Source organism: Ambystoma mexicanum, chromosome 2q (genome assembly GCF_040938575.1).
Source record: "Ambystoma mexicanum isolate Mex_15411 chromosome 2q, UKY_AmexF1_1, whole genome shotgun sequence".
Lineage (NCBI taxonomy): Eukaryota > Metazoa > Chordata > Amphibia > Caudata > Ambystomatidae > Ambystoma > Ambystoma mexicanum.
In genome coordinates this window covers 1,462,031,955-1,462,051,525 of record NC_090924.1, presented here as the reverse complement: position 1 = coordinate 1,462,051,525, position 19,571 = coordinate 1,462,031,955, and the positions used below count along the sequence as shown (strand labels likewise).

Here is a 19,571-nt window from a genome sequence, read left to right as displayed (position 1 = left end):
GAATGAGGGATGGCAAGTTTTAATTGGACAAAGAACAGTCCGTGGCCCTCTCTCTACCTACTCCTTGTTTGGCTCATGTCGTGATGACCTGTCAGGTATCCAAGGTTGTTTGGTAGAAGCCAGCCAATCCGAATCCTAAGTGTCATGCCGCCATCAACTAGTAGGCCAACCTATCACCTGTCGTGAAGATGTTTTCTCACCTTATCAATATAGGGGTGGTTCCAGGAGGAGCCATCAGTTATGCGTAACCCAATGAAACGGTTAACCCGTACATAATCCATATGTAGCCAATCCCATTAAGCAATGCCCGTTCCCAGTGGGTTTTGTGTACTAAAACTGTTATGACGTCAGTGATGACGCACGCGGTTGTAGTACTTAATCAACTGTTTTGTAGTAACAAGAGGAGAGCTGTGAGAGTTGACTGTGTATGTGCTGACCCTGCTTTATTTGACTGATAATAAAGCTGAGTTTTGCCCCGCACTCTGCTCCATTATGGAGTCTTGTTGGGAGGGCGGGGGGTGACTCTAGGTCGGGTGGGCCCCCATTACAAAGGTGTGTACACATCATGATTTTTGGACAGTGCCGGTTTGATAACCCATGGCTAGTGGAGTACACGGATGTTCTGTTCCAGAGTTTAGTGCACTGCCCTGAGGACCTACTAATTGCTGCACTGCATAGAACAATGTTACAGGCCTTAAAGACTGCACAAAATTAAAGGCGCTGCAATTGGAACTTTACAGCAGTGTACATTGTGCAGCACTGCACGTTGCTTAGTCCATTCCATGAATATGCTGGTAATTTTACTCACCAGAGTACTGGTCAGGCGTGTAGCTGTAGTGTGTTTCTGTTCCTATGTCATACACTGACTCTTGTTCTCCCTTTTCTCACTGCAGGTATCCCACCTGTGATGTGGGTCGCACTGTGGCTCTCTGCTGCTGCCCTGGGCGTTGCCATTTACTGCCTTTTGTGCTTTGTTGTTCAGTTCTTGCAGACGAAAGAGAGAAAATGGATTAGTAAGTATGCTGATTGATTTCCCATTTAAAATAAAATAAAAACTTTAACGCATAGTTTATTCCAGGGTCGTCTTGCTGTCTGTGTTCAGAAAAGCGCATGTTTTTGCCCTTCTAAGGCCAGGCCATATCTTCTTTTTTGCAGTTCATTCCATGTTTTGCTTTTAATGTTCGTTCAGATTTCAGATTTGTATTAACTTCTATCACCCCATTTTCCCTTTGTGCAGTACATAACATAGAAAGAACTGTTCAAAGGCAATTTATCAAATAAAAAGTAGACTGGAAATGGTTGGATGGTAAGAAAACAGCTTGGTAAAGAAACCAGGAAAGAGGCGGTTAATCGAGGGGAATGGGAAAAGGCTTGGTAAAGAAACCAGGAAAGAGGCGGTTAATCGAGGGGAATGGGAAAAGGCTTGGTAAAGAAACCAGGAAAGAGGAGGGTAATCGAGGGGAATGGGAAAAGGCTTGGTAAAGAAACCAGGAAAGAGGAGGGTAATCGAGGGGAATGGGAAAAGGCTTGGTAAAGAAACCAGGAAAGAAGCGGTTAATCGAGGGGAATGGGAAAAGGCTTGGTAAAGAAACCAGGAAAGAGGCGGTTAATCGAGGGGAATGGGAAAAGGATTGGTAAAGAAACCAGGAAAGAGGCGGTTAATCGAGGGGAATGGGGAAAAGGCTTGGTAAAGAAACCAGGAAAGAGGCGGTTAATCGAGGGGAATGGAAAAAGGCTTAACAAAGGAGAGAAACTAGGAGCAAGGTTAGATTAGTGAGTCCTGCTGCTGGTTCATGTCCAGTTAATATCCGCTTTTGCTTACTGAGGTGGAGACCATGTTTGCTTGGTGGCGACAAGTACCCGCCTCCTTATCTCGTCTGCCCAGTGAAACCCAGTCCATATCTGCTCTGAGTCAAGCCCATGTTTACTTGGTGAAGTGGAACACATGTTTGCTTTGTGCCGACAGGGGTGGACTGGCCTACAGGGAACTCTGGAGATTTCCCGGTAGGCCTCTACACCCTGAGACGCTTGTGTAGGTATTTCTTTTAATTTATTTTATTGAGTTTATAGTGCAATTGGTTAATTTAAACCTTATACGCTTTTCTTACTAACAATTAAGATCATTACAAGCATTATATTGCATATCAATTAATTACAAATGACATATTCTGTGCATATCATATGGTATAAACAGCATCTCATCATCATAATGCTATTAAAACCAGTATTTATGAACAAATAAGGCACCACATGTAGGCAACCTTCTAGTAATTCAAAAAAGATTCAGAGTCCCATCTGATTGGATTAATACATAGCTAATTCATCCACTACTAATTTCTTGCATAGTGTTATGGAGAATTCTCATAAATGTGCTAATTCCCTTCACCTTAGAGACCCCCAGCAACTTTGCTGGATTTTGAGGACTTGATTCTTTTACCTGGAGAGTGTAGGCCTTTTTCCCACTTTCTCATTTGGTATTTTGATGTGTTTTACTCTGGTTTCATTTGGTTATGGAGTCTAAACAACTCCATAGGCATCTTATTTTCATGTGTCACACAGCACCCTCCGTGCAGTGACACAGGGAAGACTTTTAGGCTGTCCCAAGGTTTAATTACCTTCTCTGGGATAAACTACTGTTTCCCAGAGAATGTAAAGTGAAATTGACTTTACTAGTCTTTTTAAATTCCTAGACCCAGCACACACTATCTTACAATGGAATGCTGGAGGGGTTACCTAGTATCCCCTGTGTCTAGAAACACATCTAGCAGTCAAATGCTACCCTTTCCTCTCAAAATGGCTGGTGGCAGTGGTTTTACAACGAACTACCATGATTTTTCGTGACCGCGAAAACCGATAGTGTTAAATCGCGGGAGACATGTTTTTCAAGATGGCGTCTGAGCCCCCTTTGTTTAAAACGGTCCCGTTATTCTTTTTTCGCTATTTCTTTTTGGAAATGTCCTTCTGGAGTTTGTCTCTGCGCTGCAAACCAGGTTTGGTCCCTTTGTTCCTTCGCCTTTGGCGGGCTTCAGGAATGAAGACCGCCTCTGGCGCCGAAGTGTCTGGGGTGGGCAGAAAGTGAGGGAGGTGCCCGAAACTCCCTGTGCTTAGTCTCCTAGTAGACCCAAATGCACTCTGGCATGATTGGCTGGCTGACTGTCCGGCAAGGACAGCCCCCCTGCTGTGTGAGTGACAGCTAGGCTAGAATGAAAGGGAGAAAACTGTTTAAAAGGTGCGTCTCTTGGCTTGGAAGGGAGAGTTGACCACTGGAACGAAAGAACCGAAGACGAGCTGGAAGAGGACGGCTGCTGCAACTCCTGGACCGTTGGTTTGCCCGGTGACCTCATGCTGCAGGTCCAAAACACCAAGTTCATCACGACAGAGAAGCCCCTCAAAGACGACTTCTTTCTTTGAGTTGGTGGGACCAATCAACTCGACACTAAGCCACCTGGATACCATACTCTGAGCTGGTTGTATTTTCCTCAGAGTGCTGCAGGAAACCGAATAACCAGGGAGAGGGACACCAGTTTGTGTGATTGACTACAGCTACCGGAATTGAAGATTTGCCAGTTGCCAGCTTTTTGACCAGTCCCAGCGCAGTGCAGGAGTCCCCCGAAGTCCTCCCTCTTGTCCCCACGACTGAAGCTCAGGAACAGCGAGATCTGCAGGAACTGCCCCGAACAGAAGTCTTCAGCTGCATCTTTTTCTTCATTATAAGGTACTGTGAAAACCCGATCGGGAGAACTTTCCTCCTGCTGCGAAAGTGCTTGGAACTTTTGCAACTTGCAGGCCTAGTCAGCGTGTGACCCAACATATGAATCTTTCTTTTACGAACTACTTCTGAGAACTTTGGCAAAGACATTTCCGTTTAACTACCAGAACTGCTTTATCCTATATAAGACTTTAGCCCATTGACTTTGGCCTCAACTATTGCATTGAATTGACTCCTCTGGTGAAATCAAAATATTTGCACTGTCTAAGAATAATTGTGATCTTCTTTTTATTAACTTATGCCTTTTTGCTCCGACTTCAAAGTACTCTGAATGCCATTTTGCGCCTCCTTCAAAGTAGTTTAAATCCCTCAGAAACGTACAGTGTAAAGTACTGAAGTATATTTGTGTGTGATATATATTGCCTCCTTCTAGAGAATGTTTTATAACTGACTGTGAAATAAATTAATAAGTGTTTTACCAAGAAACCTTGAGTGTAAGAGTATATTTGAATACTATTGATTGTAGACCTCTGTGTAACATCATTACAGCTCACATCACTCTCTTGAGATAAGCCTGGCTGCTCAGCAACGCTACCAAAACTGTGTAGTACAGACTTATACAAAAGGTTGGTTTGCTTACAGCTGGTTGTCCTAGTTGTGTGTAGTGGTCCCTAAGGGTACTGCATACAAACTTTGCCTAACACATCATAAGTTATTCTATTTCAAATGTGGTATGCAGCTCCCACGTACACCAATGTATCTGCTGTGAAGATGGTGGTACAAAATTGGTCTGTGGTTACCATTCTGTAATCACTTACCAGGTACCCATAGCCCCTATTATAGTTTTCTTGCAAACAGCTACAATCTGTTAATAGAGGTCTACGTGTTTCCACCTCTTTCCTGCACAAACAACACTTTCTTTCTTGGGCCGGAACAGAAATCCACGACCCCACATACTCGCAGCACAGTAGTATATTAAATCGGAGCAATCGTATAAAGCGAAGGAATTCCTGATTACACACTTTTGTTAATTACCTTCTTGGCTTCACTATCTCAAATCCCAGCATAGTATATTGGTCGTACCGCTTCTTAGTACTCAATCTCGATGAGGTTATTAGCTATATCCCACTCTATGGCCTTTTTTAAAAGGCATCTCTGTATGTTAATGGCCTCAATTTCATCACCAGGCATAGGCGGGCCAATCGTGGAAAAAGTATACAACTGTCAGTAGTCGATTTTTCATGAGCTCATTTATGTTGGTATTTTCATTCATATTCATAGCGATCACACTCAGTAGACTTTCCTGGTTCCGCTGCCACAGTTTTATCTTAATATATAGTTTACTGCAGAGCATTTTCCACTGCGTAGTTAGGGATACTAAGCCTAGTTCACTTTGGGGGCATGGCCAACCGCCATGTGAAGAAGTCCCACTCTGTGTGGGCTCCGATCGATGCGACCAACATAAGCTGTAATTTCATACTATTTATGCACTCTGGCAGCCCGTGAAACTCTGCACCCTGCGCCGATACCTTCCGGCGCCTGTGGACTGATTTCTGAGACCAAGAGTGTCCCGCTCGGACCGAAGAGCTGCACGGCAGGGCAACGCGGCTTGGAGATAAAATGGCGGCTCCCCCGCACTAAGCTACGCAGCAGCCGGAGCATCAGAACTGCACCCTGACCGAGGCGCGGAGCCGGAGGAGCCAACCAACACCTGGGCTCGTACACGAGGTCCCAACAGTACCAGTAGCTCCGCCCGACCTGAAACGGGAGCCTGCAGCGGACACATGCGGCTGGGGGCGCGAAAGAGAGGAGCCGCAAACACAGGGCACGTCTGCCGCGGACAAAGCCCTCGAGGCTGGAGCTGGGAGGTGGTGTAGCGAGCCCCAGGCGCCGCAGGGCTCACGAAGCAAGAGGGGAAGACTAGCCCGCTACCTGCTGGCACCCAGGCGGGTGTCACCGTGACAGCAGACCCCCCAGATCCTGCACCATCCGGGGCTTCCGTGAAAGGTGCTACACGGAACAAGCCCACCAAATGTTCTGCCGACTTGGAGCCGTGAAGGGCTGCCCCCGGTACGGCGGCCATACCCCTACACATAATTGGCCCACCCCGCCGGACAGGAGCCGAAAAGGCAGTTCCTGCACGCCGTTCTGAGCAGCGATTTGTGTTATTGGGCCGAACCTGGACCGCACCGCCGAGTGGGTTAGCCTGTCCAGACCCCCACTCTCACATACAGCAGCCCAACAACACCAACTTTCCAGCCCGACCTGTGGGGAGTGCCAACGGTGTGCGGGCGGCTGGCTGCACGAAAGAGAGCAGCTTCAGAGACACGACGCACTGCCACATGTATGAAGAGCCCTCGGTGCCACTGCTGAGACCGAGAGGAGAGCTCCGGTGCCGGAGCACTTAAGAGGTGAGCAGGTGGAAGCCTAATAACGGCAGGTTACACCGCGCCTGCAGTCCCCCCCCCCCCCCGAGCCTAGCGTAAATTACTGACAACCCCGGAAAGGCATCATATCCACCACGCAAAAGGCTGACCTGGGGCCCAAGGGGCCACCCAGGACAACACGACCTGCCCCCCCTGCCTGCCATCGGCCTGCCTGTAGACTAAACACAGGGGAGGCAACCTACTACGGAGCACGTAGGGGCCAAAGGGTACACCATAAGCCCATATCGCGGACCTCCCTGTGCCTGGCACAATCGGGGGACCCCTGGAAGGGGAGGCTGTACGCGGAAAACCCACTTTATAAATCACACGCTAGGAACCCTGGGGAGCCCCCTCGATGGGCACATCCTGGCCCCTGTACACCAGCAGCCCAACCTGCTATCAGTGAGGTAGCCTACTACTAAACTGGGAGAGACCACCGGGCGCACCACAGGCCCATTCCCCGGTCCACTTCTGGGGCTCCAAGCACGACCATGCATACAGGACAAACGGCTGTGGAAGCCCAACTAATAAAGGTTACATGAAAGAGCAGACAGCAGCTCAGCCACACTGCACCCAGACTGCCCCGGGTCCTCGCCCGCAGCGGCAAGGCGCCTGCAGACTAACCGATATGACCACGAAAGGGGCTAGATCCAAACAACGCCAAACCGCCATGGATACTTTCACGGCAAAGGGGCCCATAGTGTCCAAAACCTTGAACGGGACAACTGCAGAAGGGCTGCCGGACCCCCCGGGTACGGCAACCGAACCCAGCAACACCCAGCTCCTCGAAGCCATCAAGCTGCTCCAGACCAACATGGAGCACAAAATTGACGCAGTAGCCATAGACCTGGGCCTCCTACGCCAGGACGTCTGCTCCTTGGCCAGCAGGACGGACACCCTAGAAGCCCAGGTTCGCGAAAACACCGAAGCTAAAACGGTGCTCCTCAAAGATGTAGACGCGCTGTAGCAGAAAAAGAAGAACTTGGAGGACAGCGCCGAGGAGGCGGGAGGGCGGGCATGTCGGAACAACATCCGCCTCATAGGCTTGCCAGAGGGCATTGAGGGATCCGACCCCACAAACTACGTGGAGAACCTCCTGCTACAGGAGATAGGTGCTGGAAAACTTTCCCAAGGCTTCACGATCAAGAGAGCTCACTGATCCTTAACCAAAAAACCTCCACCGGGCACCCCGCCCAGACCAATGATGGCGAAGGTACTCAAATATAGAGACCGGGAGACCATCCTGGCCTATTCATGAGCAGGCAGCCAGATTCAGAAAGACTCGGGCAAAATATCCATCTACCCGGACTACACATTCCAGGTCCAAATGAAGAGAGCTCAATTCATACATACCAAAGCCAGGTTGAAGATCGCTGGGCTGCAATACATGCTCCTATATCCTTCCAGACTGAAAGTCATACGCAACAACAAAGCCCACCTCTTCGACACCCCAATCGAGGCCCGGGACTGGATGGACAGGGAACAGATCCCCGACATCGATGAAAAAAGACGATACCCGCGATGAGCCACTCCACTCGACAGCGATATCCAGGTCCATGAACCATAGGAACCCTTCCATGCAATCGCTAAACTCAATGCAGCTGGAACGATTTTCTTACAGCGAGGCACCAGAGACAGACATCCTTCCACCCCCGGAAGTTTTTTTTCTCCTTAGGGGTATATACATACCCGCCCGTAGGGCACCAGGCGACCAATGTATGGTCTAACAGAGCAGAAACGGGACAGTCACAACGAGGGAAACCCCGTTCGACCTGGTTTAAGTTTGGGGTGTTCTAAGTTCAGGTGGGGAGGGATAGCGGGAGTTGGCACGATTGTTGGGTGCCGGAAAAGGAAAACACCTAGACCACCAACGTCCACAATGTTCTGCACAGATGAAACATTGCCCCCAAGTTCAAAGATCTCACAAGTGTTGTGGGGAGAGACATGGGGAGGTAACATTTAACGGGCCAGAAACGGACACTAGACCCTCTGAGACCCATGGCTGACACAATAAAAATCATGACGTGGAACGTCGGAGGCATGAACAGCTTCGTAAAACAACATTGCATCCTTGCTTACCTGAAAAGATGCAAAACCAGGATCGCCATGCTCCATGAAACGCACCTCACGGTGGACAAATTGAAGGCACTAGCCAGTGCACGGCGTGGGACCTTGATCGGATCCTCCTCCTACTCTTATGCTAGGGGAGTATTGATTTGGGTTGAACCGACTATCCCCTTCAGACTAATAAGCACCAAATCGCATAACGAAGGTAGGATGGTAATGGCGTGCGGCACCCTTGAAGGCAGAGAGGTCTGCCTAATCAGCACCTACGCACCCAACCACAATGCCGCGCCTTTCTTCCACTCCCTATACCCTCGACTTAGCCCTCACAGAGATAGCGTCATGATATGGGGTGGTGACCACAACGGCACCTTAGACCCCCTAAAGGACAGATCTGACAACAAACCCACACGCCCATCCCCGCCGCCCAAAATCCTATCTAAACTGACGCTCCAGCTACTACTTCGGGACTTGTGGAGAGAACAACACCCAGATAAGTGAGAATTCTCTTTTTACTCCCCACCCCATGCAGTCCATACTAGGTTGGACTCTTTTTGTGAGTCAAGAGCAACAATCTATATTTAGGGATTCCCATTACCTGCCGAGGGTGCTATCGGACCACTCCCCACTGCTGATCACCTGGGAAATATTCCCACCCAGACCTCCGGTTCCTACCTGGAGGCTCGGGGCCGAAGCCCTACCTGATGGTCTTTCGGGAACACACAAACGATAGTACTGAGGAGTAGTGGGAGAGAAATCTAAACACCGTTAAATACATAGGCACTGCTTAGGAGGCACACACGGTGGTCATGAGGGGAGAAATGATGGCGTCCCTAGGCGGAGCCCATAGATCCATCACATCCGCTCTGGAACGCTCCGAGAAGGAGCTGGGGGAACTGGAAAGCAGGGAAGACCTAACCCCAGAACTCCTACAAAAAATAACTGACCTAAAGCAAACTTGTCTAACACACTGGGAATCCCTCGGGAAATTGAGCTATGCCAAACACACTGAGAGAACCCATTCCTTGGGTGATAAACCCAGAAAACTCCTAGCCTGGCTGTATAAAGGGGAGACCCCCCGTACACCCATTTGCCGAATTCTTAAGCCAGATGGCACCACTGCACATACCCAGGCAGGTATCAACTTCGTTTTTTCAGATTTCTATCACAACTTGTACTCCGAGACCCCGCCTATAGTCACCAACGGAATTGAGGACGCCCTAGATATGATTGAAATGCCTAGCCTAGATGCGCATATGGCCGAAACGCTAGACGAGCCCATCACTCCCGATGAAGTAAAAGTAACCATTAGATCCCTTCCATCCGGTAAAGCCCCAGGCACTGATGGCCTCCTCGGGGAGTTTTATAAGACTTATGAAGAGACCTTAGCCCCATTGCTAGCTCATGTGTTTAACGAAGCTTATGAGTGTGGCACCCTCCCCGACTCCACGGGGGAAGCCATAATCATCCCACTCCTCAAGCCTGGTAAAAGATGGAATGGACTGCGGCTCCTACAGGCCTCTCTTTGTTAAACGTTGATAGCAAGATCCTAACCTCCCTGCTAGCGAACAGAGTGCACAGGGTGATTCCTCATTTAATCCACCAAGACCAAACGGGCTATGTACCCGGGCGCTCCATAACCGAGAACCTGCGTAGGTTACACCATGTTATTTACAGCACAGAACGGAGGCCTCAGAAATATGCGGTTGCGTCACTTGATGCCACCAAAGTGTTCGACTCGGTGCGATGGGAGTGGTTATACGCTACCATGGTCAAAATGGGGATAGGACCGGTTTTCCTGAAATGGACACAATTGGTCTACACCAACCCAACCGCCATGGTGCGAACCAACAAATCATATTCAGAAAAGTGGCCCCTCCATAGAGGAACCCGCCAGGGGTGCACACTGTCCCCGATGCTATATATTATCGCCACCGAACCCGTGGCCGCATATCTCTGACAGGAATACAGAGATGGGGGCATAGAAATTGATGGGGTGATCCACCTGGTATCCATGTATGCCGATGATACCCTATTATACTTATGCGAATCTGAACATCTGCTGCCCTACATCTTAGAAACCCTAGAAGGATTCTACCAACACACAGGAATCCAGATTAACAAAGAAAAGTCCTGCCTCTACGCACTAGCTGCACTATACAGGGAAGACCCCAGATCCCTGCCCCGCTTGGACCTAGAATAGCAGGTGACTTCCTTCAAATACCTAGGAATCACCATACACCGAAACCCTTCTACAGAACACATCCTTAACACGTTTAGAGCTAAAGATAACCTGGTAAAATCCATGGAGTTCTGGGGAAAGCTCCCGCTCTCGGTGGCCGGGAGGGCAGGTCTCCTCAAGATGGTGGCACTCCCCCGCCTATTACACAACTTCACTAATGCCCCCTTTAACACCCTCCCCCCCTCCTTCTTCAGAGAAATTAACAAAATATGCAGAGGGTTTCTCTGGCAGGGTGGCAGGCACAGGGTGGCACTGGAGACACTCCACAGACCCTTCGAGAGGGGAGGAATGAAAGTTCCCAATTTTGAACTGTACTACCTCGCAAGCCATCTAAGACACGTGACGCAATGGATGGCTGACGAGACCGCTACAGACACCAGACTCCTCCAACCAGCTTTACCCAACCTCTTACTCAGAGACCTACTATGGGTCAAGGAAGGAGCCGTCGCACACATCCCATACCTTGTCGAGCTGGGCACCCAGCTTTGGAAAAGGGCCTGCAAAACAGTCGGGTCTGAGGACCCGTACTCCCCACAAATCCCCATAGCAGCTATCATGGCCCATCACCCATGGGGCCGAACAGAAACGCGTGCAAGATGGGAACCATGTGGTGTGGCTACCCTAGGAGACCTGGTCCAAGACCAAGAGATCCTGACTTTTTCATACCTCAGTGAGTCCGAGGTGCTACTAGCGGGTCAATTCTTGTTCCATAGAGCAGTAATACAGGCTTTGAAGGGCAGGTGGCCCGCAGTCGCAACCTAGCCACCGACAACGAGGTCATAGAAACAATGTTAAACACAGCCAAAGGAGGCCACAAAACTTCGCGACTCTACGAGGTATTATTGCTAGGCATGACCAATAAGGAGATCAGAAGAAGAGCAAAATAGGAAAATGAACTGGGCCTAGAATTTGAAGACAGAGAATGGGAGAAGGTAACCCACTACCATAAACAAATCTCTAGAAACGCCGCCTACAACTAATCCAATTATATATCATCAACAGAGCTTACCTAACACCAGAAGTCATATCAAACTTCAAGGGGGCTGGAATCCAGCTATGCCCCAAATGCAACGAACCAAGGGCGGGAATGACGCATATGTTCTGGGGCTGCCCAGTTTTACGCAGTTTCTGGACACAGGTACATGATAGGATTGTGAACGCAGACATTGAACTGGAAGTTCACAGTCCAGAGGCCTGCATATTGGGCAGATACAAGCGTAACCATAAGAACAAGCCCCTAAATAGACTCAGAGACTTGGCTTATATCACAGACAAAAGGCGCATAGCCATGGGATGGAAGAACCCCAGAGGCCCAATCGAACGCAGTGGTGGGGAGACCTCAAGAAGTGGATAACTGCTGAGACTGGAGCATGGGAAACCGCTATCCACGAACAGAGGCTGGACTCCAGCGAAGAACTACACCGCTGGGTGGCACTGGCAGTGCCATTGCTACACCCAAAAACAGCAGAGGACTCCTCGGAGGGCTCGGACAGCCCTGGCCACTAAATAGGCCCGATTATGGGAGGAGAGTGGGCCCTGGTCTTGGGGGTGGTGAGGTGGGGTCTTATATGGACCTTATATGAGGTCCATATAAGAGATGGACACAACATATGCAGCATATGAGAGAGGTTTTTTGTTTGCGTTAACCTGTTAATTGTCAATACCAATAAAGAAAGTTTAATAATAAAAAAAATAAAAAAAGCCTAGATCGCTTCTTATGGCTTCCACAGGTACAACATTTGGAAGTCTTAGGACCGATTGCCGTAATGTACCCTCCATTCTGTCAAACCATGTCATATATTTGGCCTCTAATGTTTCCAAAGCATACAGTATCCCTGGGACGATACTGCTTTTGTAAATTTCAAGGAAGCCCTCCTTAGAGGATCCCCTTTTCTAACCATGTATCTTCTAATGACGTCCCGTTTTCTCGTCATCTTATCCTTTAATCTATTTTTGTAGAAAGTTTTCATAGGTTTATTCATTTTCGGGAGGCCTAAATACGGATAAATGTCTACTACCTCCCATACCTCATTGTCTATCTTCTAATTACATCTTCGCTTTTTGTTCATATGCACTCGTGACCCAGTTATCATGATCTTAGTTTCTTTTTGCATTAATACACACATTTTTGTTCTTTGCAAATAGGTTCAGGGCATTGAGCATTCTCTGCAACCCAGGTGTTTTATCCATGATGACCGTGTCTTCTGCATATGTCATCCTGCGTAATTTTACGTGATATCCATGTACAGATTCAAAGGCATCCTTCATGTTGGCTACATATACATTGTAGAATACTGGCGATATTATACTCCCTCAGGGGGATTGATGATGGCATCCTTCTCCAAGCAGATAATCGCAGAGGTATCAGAGAACATGGCTTTATCGAAATGCAAGACTGTGGGGCATATTCAACATCTTACTCAAGAGCCTTTCCCTATCGACACAGTCAAAGGTTCTTGAGTAATCAATGAAGCATACATACAGATAATTCCCCCTTTTCCCATTGTGTCAGAGATAATTATTTAATGTAATCATGTTGTCCAGGGTACTAAGATCTTGCCTAAAACCAGTTTGCTGGGAAGATAGTAAATTCCTTTGACTACTCCACGTATTCATGCTTTTCAGCAGAAGAGTGCAAAGGATCTTACAATGGGTATCCGCCATGGCCAGAATGTCAGTGCCAGCCAAAGCTTCCACGTGTGTATACTGGACACGTAGTGAAGTTATACCTTCTTCCTAACAATGTGACCCACTGAATGCTAAAATAACATGCAGAGGAACCTATTGATTGAAAGATGGATGGATGGATCCCACGAATCACCAAGCTTTAAGGAAACAAAGTACAAGTTAACAATATTAACCTTACTGAATCTAAACTCAAGATCCGACCAAAGACAATACAGACCTGTGCAAATAGGTGCAGGTTCCTTGCAAGAAACTCTGAAAGCACAGGCAGGTGGTCGGGTTAACAACTACAGTAGAAACAAGAACAGGATTAACCTCGGGCTCAAGATCCCCTAAGCTCCAGAAACCCCCTTAGGAGTGTGCTTACCGTGGAATCCGGATAGTGTATAGCGAATATGACTGAAGACCTCAAGGGTAAATAAACATTACCAGAAAACTGGAAAGGAACAAATGTACTTCCCACGTTGCGCGTGTTCGCATCCTCACTGGTTGTGTAAAGATGAAGAGCAACAATCCTTTCGCACGTTGCGTCCGTTCGCGTCCTCAGATGAGTAGAAGAAATGAAGAGAAAGGTTCTTTCCCACTGAGCGTGCGATCGCGTCCTCACTTGAGCACTAGTGTTAAAGTAAGAAGGTAAGATAGAACTGAGCACCGGGGAAAAGGCAGAAGGAGCTAAGAAGAAACCCTGTTCAGGTAAGGACAAGAACAACTATGGAGCTGTTACCAAGAAAGCACAAATAGAAGTCGGCGTCACTACAAACAAGGGTAATCCAATAGCAGGTCGAGATTCAGTCTGTCAAAAAATCCTAACGAGGCAAATCAGAATCCAAGTGGGCAGGCAAAGGCAAAAAACATAGAATCGAAACAGGGTTTGGCAAGAAGAAAAAACAATGACCCAAAACAGCAGAAGAAGTTTGTTCAGAAGCTCTGTTAAGCGGAAACCTGTGCAGTTCCCTCTGGGACCACTGCAAAAGATTTAAGCCTACAGGTGTTTGGCAGTAAACCCACTTGGTAGCCGTCTGTACCACACAGATTCACTTGGTAGCTGTGGCTGAGCAGTCAGACTTCTCTTAAGAAAAGTTAGGCAGTATGTGGAGTATACAAAATAGGGCAATTTACACAGTAGAACAAGCAGACACTGCACAGAGCTTGGGTGTAAAGATATATAATTTATTTTAAAAACACATCTATGAAAAACACAATGGCACTAATACGGCAAACAACTTCAATTATAATTACTATAAGTATATCAATCCCCTAACAATATTTCGACAAGTCTAGGTTCAACGGCACCACTTATTTGCAGACAGAGGTGAATGCTTTAACCTAGAGGGCACTCTAATATTCGTTAGAACGGGAGAGAAAAGGCAGGGTATGAAACCAACTAGGTACCAACACTTTTTCGAAGCAAATGCAAGGCAAGTAAGGCAGGGTCTACTGTCGATCACAAAGTTCAGAGGGCAGGCCCACTCGGAGAGAGGCAAGGCGATCTGTCCCAAAAAGTATCACAGTGGAAATGCACTTCGAGTCTTTGTAGCAAATTGTCACAGAAAGGTTGGACCAGTTTAGAACAAAGTTAAGAAGGTCTGGGGGCGACCCACGGCCGAGGTAAGGATTAAGACACCTCACGCTAACCGTCACAAGGGAAGCCAGACGGACACGGTACCTTGTAAGTGCAGAGGCAGCTTTGGCATGGGCAGTTGTTCCTGGTGGTGAATGCAAGTCGGGGCTTTGCCAAGAGATGAAATGCTCTCATAGTCGAAGTAAAGTTGAAGATCGTTGCACCACCAGGGAAGAGACCAGCCGCGGAGTGCTCCGTCACAAGGCACCACCTTTTGATCGCGGTACAGTGGTTAGTGGCTATCCGGTTGCCGGGGTGCTCAGCACGGGCAATTCGACCACTACGTCCTGGAAGCGAAGAAAAAGCAAAGGGACTGGTTGTTCCCACCAGTCAGGGGAAGAAGACTCTCCGGCCGAGAGACCTCCTCTGTCGTTGGGAAGTGGTGAGTCGGTTCAGCAGGGCTCCACCGGAGGTGTCGTCGTTGTAGATCAGCTCAGCTTTACCCTCATTGGATTCTTAGGTCCTGTGGCGACTTCTGAAGATCCAGTCCCAAAAGCCCTGCTTTTATGCAGAAAACCCCCATTCATTCAGCCTAGCTGTCAATCAACACATGCTAAGTGGTGAGCGGGGTGGCTCACCACTTGGGCCAATCACACCAGAGTGTGACTTGAGTTGGCAAGGCAACTCCGTCCAGGGTGCCTAAACCCCCTCCCACACCCCCTGTGGTACCCAGACAGAATGGCACCACTTTGGAGGGCTTCTGTGCAGAAGCCCGCCAAAAAGTGGAACAAAGGGCTCAACCTTTGGTTCGGATTTACAGAGGCGAACACAGACGCCATTTTTAAAAACCGAGTTCTGGCAGAAAATACCAACCGGTAGATTTATTTAAGACAAATAAACCGGTGGTATGTTAGGGACTAACGGGAAAAGTATTAGCCTCCAACAATGGGAAGAATCCCATAGAATTATATTCGGGGTCGAATATAACAAGTAGTTTCCACTGCCACCAGCCAAAACTCGACAAGGGGGGACGGGACAGTGCCCCCTTGAACAACAGACCCAGGGGTAATAGAATTAACCCTACCAGTACGTCCACAATAGGGTGGTTTGTACTTGTTCTGTTAGTAAAATTAGGTCTAGTAAAGCCAATGGTGACTTTACATGCCCTGGGAGACAGTAGTCAGTCCCAGGGTATGGAGTCTATGGTGGGGATCCTCTAGGACACCCCAGTGTTAGGGCACAGAGGGTGCGGTGTAACACACATAGCAAAACATATGAGACCCTATGGAGTAAAAGACCCCATAGCCCATAGAACACATTGACATTCAAAGGAATTAACCACATTCATGTCCAAGAGTGGGAGAAAAGAGTCTCACTCTTGGCAGGATGGAAAAAAACAAACTCCAGAAATCTAGCAAAGCTGCTGGGGGACTCACTAGGTTAGGAAATTCAGCCTAAACAGAGAATTCTCCCTAACAAGCTCCGAGCTGAACACCGGAAGGGCTAATAAGGACAAATACACGTGACTTGCGCAGCTTACCCAAGCTTAAGGGATGCCAGCGTCGCCATGGCAATCTCCAGTCTGTGTCCCGGCTTACCACTGAAGACTTTTCTTAAAGGGAAAGTACGCCGGCTTGCTGGAAACTGAAAACGCCTAGAATGTAACCCTGTATTAACATTGTCTTGTAGTGGACTCCTCAAGTGAGTGCGTGCCTCTGGATCGTGACACAGAAGCCGATTACCCGGGAGAGTGCTCGCACCCTTTTTTAAAGATGGGCACCAATACGGCTTTCCTCCAACTGTCTGGAATTTCCCCACTGCGCCAGTTATTAGTGAACATCTTCAAAAAGGGATGTGCCCACTTGGTGGGGTTACTTTTAATGACTGCATTAGCTAGCCCATCTGGCACGTTCATATTATTAATTACCTTCAGAATATCTGCCTGGCCAAAATGTGGCTCTAGATGGTTATTCCCCCCACAGCTCTTATGTTCAACCAATGCTCCTTATGCATCGCGTAATATAGTTGCTTACATACTCTACCCATTCCTCCACCGGTATCACATTAATATCCATATTATCTTCCTCAATCGTGTATTGTCTCTACAAGTACCAAAACCTCTTAGAATCATTGGTTTTACATAGCTTAAACATTTTTCTCCAATTCGCATTTCTGATATTGTATCTATGGGCCTTCAGTCAGTTCTTATATTTCATACGTAGGGTAGCTTCCATTTTGCATTTCTGTTCATAATCCATACCTCTGCTGTGTTTTATAATCCTTATTCACTCCATCAATCTTTTTTTCTCACTATGGACATCACTATCATACAAATTGGAGTGTTTCTTCCCTGAGTTTTGTGTGACACTCTTTTAGTAGTCATTAATATCATATCAAGCATCTCACTTAGCCCCTTCGTTCCTGATCCGACCATATCCATGCTAGGTTTTTGTCTGTCCATAATATCCTATTCCCAGCAGCTGAGGTCTGGATATAAATTCATTTACCTATGCAGGGCAGTTCTAGTCCATTTGGTGCCCAGGGCGAAAAACTAAATTGCGACCCCTCCCCGCCCGCTCGCACTCGGCAATCGCGCCTCACCCAAACTATAACCTGCGGTTAAGTAGCTCCTACCCAACGTCAATAAATCACTGTTATACGCATGAAACAGGTTTGATTACATTGTTATTCAAGAACTTTTTATTAAAATTGCTTTTTATTTTTCTAACAATGAGTGTCTTTTTTAATTTCTTGCATGTGTGACTTATAAAAGCACATCATTGACTTTTTGCATCCTATCTGGTCCATCATCCAACTGGTTCTTAATTCGTCACTATCCTCTGGTCCTTGACTCCCTTGCATACCTGCCAGGTATTGCCATGTCCTTCGTGACACTGAGCCAGCCTAGGCATCTCCTGTTAAATGTTAGGACTGGTATTTGTGTTCTTCCCATTATAAGTATGGGCCTAGAAAGACCACCATGCAAAGTTAAAATCCAGGACTGGCTCATGGCGTCACGCATGGCATGGGCCCCCCACTTGGCAGCAAGGCCCTTGTGAGTTGCCCCTCTGTTCCTTGACTCCCTTGTGAGTCACTCTTCTTGGCTCAGTCGCCCTTCTGGTCTTGGGCAACCCGGTTGATCGCTCTCCTCTGGTCCTTGGTTTATATGGCCCATCACCCCCTATGGTCATTGGCTCCCTCATGAGTTGCTCCTCATAAATTACCTGGGTGGTTACCGAGAATCATTTTTGGTGAAATAACGGAGGAATAAAGTGTTTACAAAGCGTCCACTTGTACTCCCCCAAGTGAACAAGGCAAGTGCCAGGTGCTATGGCAGCCCTGGCGAAAGGATTCAGTTGTCTGGTTCACGCTAGAGTTGGCCTGTCAATGTACTGAGCATGAAGGAAACTCTTTCAGCTCTCTTTATTCAAGCCTTAACATCAAACTTTGCACTTGAAGTACATGCCAGTGTTTTTGCAAGGCAGTCTTCTGGAAGTTAATGACTTAATTTGAGCTATAAACTCTACTGATTTAGTAAAAATATCTTAACCAGGTCTGCCTTTAGTTAATCAATTAATAAGCACTGTTCATGTCCATGAGTGAAGTCCTGTAAAAAAAAAATCATTGGCAAAGCTAACAGTTTTTGGCTTGTGTATATGTTTTAGGCATTTTCCAGGTACTGCTAATAGATGCCCAGGTCATAAAAAGTACTAATGGGCGTGCTTTCTGCAATTTCCCCAGTTCCCTTTCCTTTTGAAAACGCAGGAAGTGAATGTGGATATGGTGCATCCTCCCTGGTAGAAAGAATGGCCTAGTGTGGACTGTTGCTGCCAAGAAACACAGCAACTCGGGGGCACACCGGCCCTTTACCTTCCCCATGCATCCCTTTCCTGCTCCTAGAGCTGCACCACATCGACTGGTAAAGGGGAGTGGGGTAGTGGGGTTCATGGAAGACAACCAGAAATAAACGCAAGAACCTTGGTGTCCAGTCAACTGCTTATTTTCCTCCATCTTGCGACTCCTCCACCACACCCATCTACAAATTAGCATGGGCAATTCCAGCAGGTTGGGCTTTTGTGTAGGCATGGGAGAGGCACTTACCAGGCACTGCTGTAGTGGTATTAACTGGCCATTGATGGTACCAGGTGAAAAATGGTGCGAATACCTGGGCATCGAATAGCAGTGCCTGACTAATGCCTAATACTTACACAAGCAAAAACTCTTTGCTTTGCAAACGCATGCTTTTTACAGGACTTCAGTGAAGAACATGCATAGTGCTTATACACTGAATGGCTGAAGTCGGCTCTAGTTGACATTTGTATTGCTACTGTAGTAGGTTTACAGCTCCAGTTAAGTTGCTGACCCTCACAAGACTGCTTTGAAAAAACACTGGCAGTCACTTTAAGTGCAAAGTTTGATGGCAGTTTTTAAATATGCATGGGGACAGAAGCCACCTGGCAAACCGATGGCTGTAATTACTGTTGGGGGTTGGTCGGGACCCCTCTGCGCCTTCCGTAAGCCCCCAAACCCCGAAGGACTCAGGCAGAGACGTCCTCTCGGTTCGGGCATCCGGGTGGCTCTGCCGCAGCCGGGAACGCCCCGTTTATTTAAGTTGCACGCGGCGGCGTGCAAAGTCACACCGCTGCGTGCGCGCCCAGTCATCGGGCAGCGCCACACTCCTCCTTTTTCCGGGGAGCAATAACAATACTAATACTAGACACTGCAAACCAAACCAAAACAAATACTTAACATTTCACGAGACCCCATGTTCAAAACACCCCTTTATTGACATCCACCCGGGTCCCCTTACTTAGCAGTTCTCATCGTCAGGACAATCAGCCAGGTGACCCAACACGTAGTCGCTGAGGTGAGCAGGTTTCCCTT

General features: G+C 47.8%; 1 protein-coding gene across 2 annotated transcripts in view; it reads left to right on the top strand.

Moving 5' to 3' along the window:
• Nucleotides 1–19,571, top strand: part of LOC138570265 (uncharacterized) — a 326,232-nt gene that overhangs the window by 88,591 nt on the left and 218,070 nt on the right. For both annotated transcript variants that reach the window (XM_069649033.1, XM_069649032.1), the window contains one exon: nucleotides 894–1,013. In XM_069649033.1, the coding sequence (XP_069505134.1) occupies nucleotides 894–1,013 (120 nt within the window). The remainder of the gene's footprint in view (nucleotides 1–893; nucleotides 1,014–19,571) is intronic.